Below are 9,083 nucleotides of genomic sequence, written 5' to 3'. Positions count from 1 at the left end.
CCGCTCCTGGTCCCTCTTTCAGTGTTTCCCTTGCCTGCCACCGCGTGCCTGACTACGGATGTAGTTGAGTGCAAGCGCCCCCCACTTGTCTTAAGCTGCTGCCAGTGTGACATCCTTCTTGCAGCCGCAATCATAGCACTGTCTGATTGCGCCCGTGCCGCGTTCGCTCGTCACTGCATACTGACTGATTCCCTGGTGCTTTGCTGCACAAACGCAGGAGTGGGCCAAGGTTTCAAAGGCGGAGCAAGACCTGATGATCTTCGGGGCCTCACCAGCTGCTGACATCATCGCCGCAGCAGATGACATTGCCGGCGGCGGCCCGCCCAACGCGGCCGCGGAAGCCCCCAGGCCGCAGACGCCGCCGCCGGCGGCGGGCGGCGGCAGCGGCAGCCCGCCGCCCCGTGGCGGGCGCAGAGAGGGGCTGGGAGGGGTTGCGGTTGCGGCCGCCGGCCACCCTGGGGTCGAAGGGCCTGCAGTGGCAGGGGTGGTGGGTGAGCCGGCCTCGGCGGCCGAAACCTTGTGGCACTCTGCTGAGCCTCCCAAAGAACGTGAGGCGCCACCAGGGGCGCCCGCTGCAGCGGTCGAGGGCGAGTCTGCACCAGTGGGCGCAGACTCTTGCGCGAAAACCGCGGCGGAGACGGAGCCTGCGCGCGTGGTGCGACCGCTCTTTGGCGGCTGGACCCCGTTTTTGGCGGATGTGACGGGGCAGGTGGTTGCTGCGATCCGTGGGGAGAATGGGGGCGGCGCACCCACAGCCGCGCGTCCCAGCGGCCCAGAGGCCGCCGCTGCCGCGGCGACAGCCGCGACGGCAGTGACAGCGGCGACGGCGGCCGCGGCGGCGGCGGCGGTGTCGGAGGTGCCAGGCGCGGGGGACGTGCTGGGTGAAGCCGTGAGCGGGCCCGGCGGCCCCTTCGCGCGGGCGCGCCCGTGCAGCGGCTCTTTGTCTGCCGCCGCGAAGCTCATGGAAGCCGCGGCGCTCCCGGCGGCGCCCGCGCACGAGCCGGTCGACGCGGCGACTGCCCTGGCATTCACGAGTGCATCCGACTTGGGCCCGTTTGCGGCCCTCGTCGCCGACTGCGGCGTCGCCTGTCGGGATAGTAAGGCCACAGGCCGGCGGCACTGCGCCTCCCCCAGCTCCATGGATGGCGGTGGCTTCAACCCGTTTGCGGCCATGCAGCGAGGCTGCAGCCTCGGCAGCGACCCCAGCGGGCCGCATTCGCCGCCAGGGGCGATCGACAGGGGCGCGGCCGCGAGCTCCAGCGGCGAAGCGGTCAACCCCGTGCAGGCAGCGGCTGCGCCACACCCCCGTTTTGCCGAGTGCGAGAGTGTCGCCACGTTCACCCTGGCAGGGCAGCGACCAAGCCCCGAGGCAGCCCGCACCGCAGTCGCTGCGGCGTCGGGGGCGATGGAGGCGGTGGCTGAGGGCTGGGTAGAGACTGCGTCATTGTCGGCAGTGCCCAGCGTCGGCTGGCGCCAGGACAGGGCGCAGAAGGAGCGCGAGAAGCTGCTGTGCCCCCCAAACCCCGGCGCCGCCCAGACCCAGCCGCCGCCCGCCGCTGGCGCCGCGGGCGCGGGCGGCGTGGCGGCATGCCCGCCGCTGCCGGAAGGGGAGCTGCCGCACTGGCCAGAGCCTAACTCTGGCGGCTCACTGCCGTGGACGGGGTGGCCATGGTCTGCGCCGCCGTCACAGGCGGCCGCGACACCCCTGCCGCCTCCAGCGCTGTCGCAGCAGCAGCGGCAGCAGCAGCAGCAACAGCCACAGGCATGGGCGCACGCCCAAACGCACGCCGTGGGCCGCCGCGCACCGCCCCAGCAGCAGGCCTGGGCGGCTCCGCCGCAGCCGCCTCAGATGGTGCCGCAGTACAACTTTCTAAGCACGTTCGGATCCCCTGCTGGCCTCGGCGGCGGGCAGCCTGTGCTCGTGGAGCCCGGGGTCAGGGTCGTACGGCCGCAGCACAGGCTGCCGCCGCAGCCCCCGTCACCGCCCCCGGCCGGCGCATGCAGCCCCCATCCCTGGCCCGGCGTCCCGGGGTCGCCCCAGTTGGGGGCGTACGGCGGGCCCGGGCCCGGGTATGCCGGGCCCATGCCTGGTGGTCAGGGGCCGATGCCGCCTGGCGGTCTCTGGACACGCGGCTTTGGGGGCCTCTGAGTGCTGGGCACTTCACCAACCAGACCGACCTTGTCGTGCCAGCCCCAGGGATGGCGTGGTCTTTGGCTGGAACAGTTAAGGACACATCAGCAAGCGACTTCCTATTCACATTGACTCCTTATCTGCACTATCTCCTTACAAGCACTGACTTCTGATTCTCACCGATTTTTTCGCTAGCCCTGAATGCAGCTTCCTACTAGACGACAAAGCTGAGCTGAGGGTTTGTGACAGGCAAAGGCGCCGCATTCCATCTGTTGACTAGTGCATTCTACTGACCAGTGCGATTTGAAAAGCACCAACTTCGCCCGACTCTCTGCACGCTCTGGTCAAGTTTGCGCGTGCACAGTACTACAAGTGGGGATCACCGCACAAAGAGTCAGGCGGGAGGGGGTGAGAGGATGGTGTACTGCACTCAACTGTTTATCCAGGCACTGCTCAGCGCCCTAAGAGCAGATGACCAACACCGCCACCATACCGCCCGCGGCCCCTCTCGGGACAGCAGCAGCATGTGTGCCTTTGTTGCCGACCACTTGCTGAGCCTGCTGGCTGCAAAACCCTGCTTCGTTGTGATTTTTGGAGACTACGTGTGCACGATGCCTTGTCCTTTTCATTGAAGCAGTATCTGTCCCTCTGTTTTCTGGTGTTGACGGTTGTGTTGAAGGCTGGCGCTGAGCAGCATCTGTGCAGGCAACAGTGTTGAGTTCAGACAATGGAAGCATGCGCTACACACCGCTTGGATGTAATCTTGTGGAACTACTGACTTCACCAGGCAGCACTCTTGAAAGCATGGTCGGTGGCAAGCACAGCCGCACGAGCTGCATCGCCGCTGGGGGTACTCGTCTGCAGGGGTAGTTGCGTCTCACGAGGCAGCGACATGAAACGAGGTGGCCCTGGACATTTGCTACGATGGGAACATGACGCGGCAACGCAGGTTGCAGCAATGTCGGTGCACCTTTTCATGCGGCTGACGGCTTCATAAACCTGCATTCTAAACAACAACAATCACGTGTCACACCCTGGTAGCAGACTCGAAGCAACAAAAGCGGGCGGCAGCCACAAGGAGGTTGGAAGGTACACAGCCATGCAGAGCGACGGCAGACAGAATACTACAGATTGTCTGTTGCGCCCTACTCCTGTAGGGCACAGCCACCACCAGCTCAGAAGTATGAGGGAAAATTTGGCTACGCGCGCTGTGACAGTGGCAACCCAACAAGAGATTAGGGGCGACGCGCACCCTAAACCCTCAGCTGCGCACCAGAGTCGCGACATCCCGAAATTCGCCACTCATCGGGCGCCGCATCCATCCGTCGGTACGAGCCGCCGCCGACGCCGTCGATGTGACATCACAGTGACGTCATCGGCTGCGGAACCTGGTGGCGTACTGCCCCGTCACTCCCTGACCTCGAAGCAGACCTCGTTGACGCGCTGCCAGCCGTAGGTGAAGGGGGGGTGGTACTGATTGAGCACGACGTTGCCCTGCGGCACCAGGCCCTCCGCCTGTGACATGATGACGAAGCGAGGCGGGGCGCGAGTGGGCGCGGGAGGGAACGGACGAGCGAGGCTGCGAGCACAGCCCTGTGCCAATGGTGAAAAGGGTTGAAGCGGGCATCGCAGGACGGCAGGCAACCCTTCCAACAATCGACAACTCTCAAGCCAACGGCTCCAACGTCAACGAGATCTCTCTAATCGACCCTTGCCTGCTGCACCTGCAGTCTTTACTCCTGAAACCCACATGCCACCCCGCCCCCAAAAACCACACAGCAACGTCCCACAGGCAAGCTCATGCAGGTACTCATCCACTCATGCGTGAGATTCATGCACACGCGCGTGCACACACACTGCAGTGGCTTTCAAGCCCTGAACCATGTCGTCCCCAACCCCTAAACCCCAAACCCGCACAGCTCCCCACCTCCATGATCTGCAGCAGCTGCTGCTTACGCTCCTCCACCACCTTGCGCCCCCTGACGTGCCCCCGGAACGTCAGCGCCGCCACCGTGTGCGCCGGGACCTGATAAAGCAAAGAGGCGCGCAGGCGGAGGTGGACAGCCCGTGGCCACCGCCGTACATGGCAGCTCGAGCCGCACGCGGCGGGGCCGGATTAGCAGAGGGGGTTACGCTGTCAAGCAAAGGCCCGGCCTGCAGTAGTGCCCAGCTCCCCCTCAAAGCCCAGCACGACACACTGCGAGTTGCCTCGCGCCCCAAAATGCGGCACAAAAGAAGCAGTGAACTGTTTTTCGTCGCGTGCGCACGCGCGGGTGCGGGGAGGGCGGATCTCACCTCCTTAATCTCAACAGAAGCGTCGTTGGGGCGCGGCAGTGTGTCCTTAGTGTACTGCCTGGGGGGGTGGGGAGTGCAGGGGTGGGTGGTGAAGGGGTGAGGTGAAGTGCGGTGATACTGGGGAGGGGTTAAAAGGGGGCAGGGCCGGGAATCAGGGGGTGCAGGGGGTGCAGGGGTGGGCTCCCCGGGGAAGATGTGCATAATGGGGTGAGGGGGTTGGAGTGAACATGAGGATGAGGGGTTGCACGCAGAAGTGGGAAGAGCGACAGGCAACAGCGCAAGCTCCCAAATTGCAACCCACAGGGCCCATTAGCATTGTAGCTGACACAAGACGAATGGGCTGAGCATTGGAACGGAGTGCTGTGATGGGATTGCGAGGCAAGGTGCAACTTTGGCTCTGTGTGTCAGGGCCTCAAAGCCAGCTGGGCACCTGCCCCATGCGCCGGCCAACAGCCTTGCCCCGCTGGCCGGCCAACACAGGCAGGGCCCCACCAATGCCAATCAAAGGCCAACGCTTCCTCTTCGCGCCCGCCCAGGCCATAGCGGGGGCACTCACGAGGGCATCACGAAGGACATCCGCACTTTGCCGGACGCCTCGGCTGGCAGCGACTCACTGCCCGCCATCGCCATCACCTGGTGTCAGGGTCGGAATGGAGCACTAGGGTGTTGATTCCTGTTATGCAAGTTGGGTGGCGACACACCCCCAAACGGGTGTCAAGGGCAGCCGGGGCTTCAGGCGGCAAAACCTGGGGACTAAGCCACGTGCTTGGGTCCAGGCTAGGCGACCAGCGCTGCAGGCTGCGGCAAAGGGTGCAAGCTGGTGAGCGCGCGTCCTCACCACGGGTGACGTCATTGCAATGGGCTGCGAGGGACCCTGCGGGCAGGGGTAGCGGTTTGGGGGGATGAGGGCGTGGGTTGCGACCATGCCTGCTGGCCCCATCGCACACAAAGCTGATCTTGGAGCCGATGGAACAGTGGGCTGCCGGCACCCTGTATACATGTGCAGGCACACCCGACGTGCACACCAAGACAAAACAATCTACACACACGGAAACACACGCGCGCATGATACAACGCGCGCGGTGCAGGCCCACCATTAGCTCCTGCCTCACAGGTGACGTCATCGCCACCGCCTCCCCCGCCCCTGCACCGTCTGGGCGCGTGTTCCCTCCAAAGATGAAACGCGCGATCTTGCGGAAACCGCCGGAAGAGGCCTCCTGCAAAAGGCCAGCGCGGGAGTGCCTTGACATGCAGGGAGGTGCGCATGCATGCTTGTGCATGCCGGCACGAGCCATTGGAGACACGGGGCACAATCCCTGCGCCATGCACGATCGCGTGCACAAAAAAGCACAAATCACGTCGAAAGTTCTAGGGATGATCTGCCAAAACCAGAGCTGGGGCGAACGCGCAACAGCGGCACAGCGAGGGGGTGCGGCAGGCAAGGTGCGGGGGGCCTCGCGGTGCTGGGCACCTTCATCGTGCCCTCGACTTCCACCTCAGCCACCAGCATGGGCGCATACCGCCGGAGCTCCGCGCGCTGCCCCAGTCCCAGCCGGAACCTGCGCCTGTCGCCCGCGGCGCTGCGGCGGGCAAAAGAGGCGGGGCAGCAAAGTAAAACGGCGGGTGGGCAGAAGACGTTGTTGGCAATGTGTGAAGCACTTTGTGCCATGAAGCAGAAGACTTTTGGTGTTTGCGTTGTTGTGGTACTGGTCACGCCAGGAGTGCCTGCCAGGTCGAAACCAAGGATGGGCTTGGCACAGCCGCTGAATGGGCATCTCAAGCCGCCGCTTCACCGCGCATCCCCACCTCAACCCGCCGTTTGCCGCGGATGGCACACCGGCGCCAAATGGGCTCCCAAGCGTGAGGGGCTGAGGCGGGGCTGGCTGCCGCCCTCGCCCGGGGAGCTCTCCGCCCAAGGAGCGGCCCCAACCCCTCGCAACTCGCGCCCCCCCCCCCCACCCATTCACCTGGCCAGGGCCCGTACGACGACGTACTTAGGCTTCTCACACTTGCGCACCTACGGTGTTGAAAGTTTAATTCAACTGTCAAAAACACGTGTAGAAGGGTCTTTCATGTACGCGATGAAGGGGGGCACGAGCCGTGTGTTGCGCACGGCGCAGCTGCTGCTGCGCATGCTCAGCGCTGCGGGTGCCTTGGCTGCCTGCATGACGGACTGCAGGAGTCCGCCTCACCTCGTACCAGATGCCCAGCGGCCATAGCAGCGCCGCGGCGCCCACCACGCTGCCCGCCACCGCCACGGCAGTCTGGTGGTGGTTGGCGGGCGCCACGGATGCGGCGCTGTTTGTGTGGGTGCAGGCGGGGCAGCTCGCAGTGCGGCCGGCACGTCGCCCTCAGCACTGTCGCTGGCCAGGCAGCAGAGCAATTGCAGCCTCGGCATACCTGCCACGCGTTCAACACCATCTTCCTCGATTGATTCGCTCCGGATCAAGTCCTATTGCTGCTGATTGCTGCGCGCGGCACGCTGTCACTGTGAGCGCGATCGGACAGCTTTCAATATACGATGTCAAGCTGATTAAGTAGTGTAATTAATTGCGACACATGGTACGGTACCATGCACAGCCTGCTGCCATGCGGCATGTGCAGGTCACCATGCATGCGTGCGTGTCAAGCTTGCTGATCAAGGCAGCAAATGTGCGTCCTCTACATCCACCGGCAGCAAGGAGGCATGCGCTGAGCAGCGAACATTGCACCAGTTGCATCACTGGCAATCTACGAGCACCCTCTGATCGCAGGCGGCGCAACAACGCAAACGCCTGAGCTTTTGCCCACCTGCTCACGTGCAGGCGCTCCATCGGTTGGGCCTCAGGGCATTCGCCCTCCGCTCCCTCCCTCTCCCCCTTACCCACGGCACGCCCTTGCTCTGTGATGGTACCGTGCCAGTGTCCGTTAACGTGGGTTAGCTCAGGCACGCCAGCTCAGCGCTGATGTCATCCCTTGGGCGCCCCGCCCTGCATGCTTGTCACGCCGCAACCAGGCGGCCTCATCGGGTGAGCATTGCGGCCGCGCGCAGAGCAGATGCAAACATGACGTCCCGGCCAGAACCCGCAGCGTGAGCGCCGCCGTCGCCAACGCGGGGGCCGCTGCCCGCAGCCACCGGTGCGCTCCGCCTCTGTGGGTACGTGCCCTGCCGTGCCAAGAATGTCTAGCATGGCCCCAAGCGGCAGCGACGACGCTCCAGCCGTGGCGGCAGCCAGCACATTTGGGGGGGCGGCAAGTGGCAACGCGGTTGGAGGAGTGGAGCGGAAGGCAGAACGCGGCAAGGGTTGTATAGCAACTCTTCAAAAGCGTCGCTTGGTGCAGTGATGTCCATTCGCCAGCCTCACTAGGGGCGCCCCGAAGGAACCTTAGGCAGAGACGCCAGTCACACTCCTGCCACGGCCAGGACAACAGGTCAGTGGCCACCAGCCCTATGAGAAGTTCAAGCATTGGCGCAGCGGGAGGAAAGCCTTCCAGATGGGACCACCGCTTACCAAGCTCTGAGGCACGGCAGGCTGCAAAGATGGCTGCGCAAAAACGTTTCAGAGGGGCGGGCAGGGCGCGCGCAGACCAGGGAGAGGCCCAGTCCTGCAATGCGGCAACCGAGGAAGGTGCCACGGCTGCCGGGTGCTGACTGTGCAGCCCGCTGTTGGCGGCTGATCTGCTGCGGCGCTGCGCAGCCCAATCTGGCCGTGGGCGGGCTACAGTCGAAGCGGCTCGTCAGCGCAGGTGGTATTTGTCCCTGGAGCTTGCAGCATTGTTTGCTTGTCTGGCTGGCTGCTTGTGTCAAGGTGGTACTATGCAGGCTTGCAAGATGTGAGGGGGGTTGCGCCTGCTGAAGGCTGCTGTGTAGCCCTCGCGCTGCCGGCCCGAGTTTGGCGCCCATGCCGCGAGCTCAGCAGCTGGCTGCAGCAGGGTGGCCGGGTGCCGTCTCACCCCTGCGGCAACGTGCTGCTGACCAGGTGCAACCTCCACACCCAGCCGCCAGGCGCGAGCCTCACGCTCCCTCCCCCAAACCCCTTTACACAAGTCCCAGAGACACAGGTTTCTGGGTGGTTGGCTGCCAACACGCAGGTCGCACAATAGGCTTCGCGCAGCGCCTGAGCGCCTGTCCCTTGGGTGATGGGTGCTCACCCAGCAACTCCCGCCGCGGCCTCAGCAAATCGAACGGACAGATAGAGAACGTTACAGCAGTGATCCGATGCCGCTGCCCGGCGTGGTGGCTGCGGGACAAAAACGACGCCAGTGGTGGCGTACGAAACAAAAACAGCCCGTGCAGGCGGGGCGCGCTTCGCGCCTCCAAGATTACCTACGCAACAGTTCAGTAATGGGCTTGGCATGAGGACTTGGTAGGGAAATGCCGCCTCCGCTCCCAAGCTATGATCGAAGCTATAATCGAAGCCAGCCTCAGTAACCGTCTGAGGCGCGCCGCAGCCGCCCGGCTGCGCTCGCCCCCCCCCTCCCGCGAGCCGTCATTCCCACTGGGCACTCCCCCTCAGCCGCCCGGGCGTCGCGCCGCATGGGGTCGAGCCATGCCGCAGCTCCGCATTGCGCAGGTGGCGGTGAGCCTCACGCGCCGGCGCCGGCGGCGGCGGGGATGGGTGTGCCGGCAGGGGTCTTGCCCGAGTTGACCAGGCAATTGTTGAAGACCTGGGAACAG

At 64.7% G+C, this 9,083-nt stretch overlaps 1 protein-coding gene across 1 annotated transcript; it reads right to left on the bottom strand.

Annotated features, from left to right (window-relative positions):
* Window positions 1-3,538: 3,538 nt before the first annotated feature.
* On the bottom strand, window positions 3,539-5,050 carry MNEG_5488 (SOUL heme-binding protein; the record flags this gene model as incomplete). Its single annotated transcript, XM_014046033.1, has 4 exons — window positions 3,539-3,646; window positions 4,059-4,157; window positions 4,427-4,484; window positions 4,983-5,050. 4 exons carry the CDS (start codon window positions 5,048-5,050, stop codon window positions 3,539-3,541), a joined length of 333 nt encoding a protein of 110 aa, XP_013901487.1.
* Between the last annotated feature and the right edge of the window lie 4,033 nt (window positions 5,051-9,083).

Source organism: Monoraphidium neglectum, assembly GCF_000611645.1.
Source record: "Monoraphidium neglectum strain SAG 48.87 unplaced genomic scaffold scaffold00822, whole genome shotgun sequence".
NCBI lineage: Eukaryota > Viridiplantae > Chlorophyta > Chlorophyceae > Sphaeropleales > Selenastraceae > Monoraphidium > Monoraphidium neglectum.
This window is presented reverse-complemented; position numbering and strand designations above follow the sequence as displayed.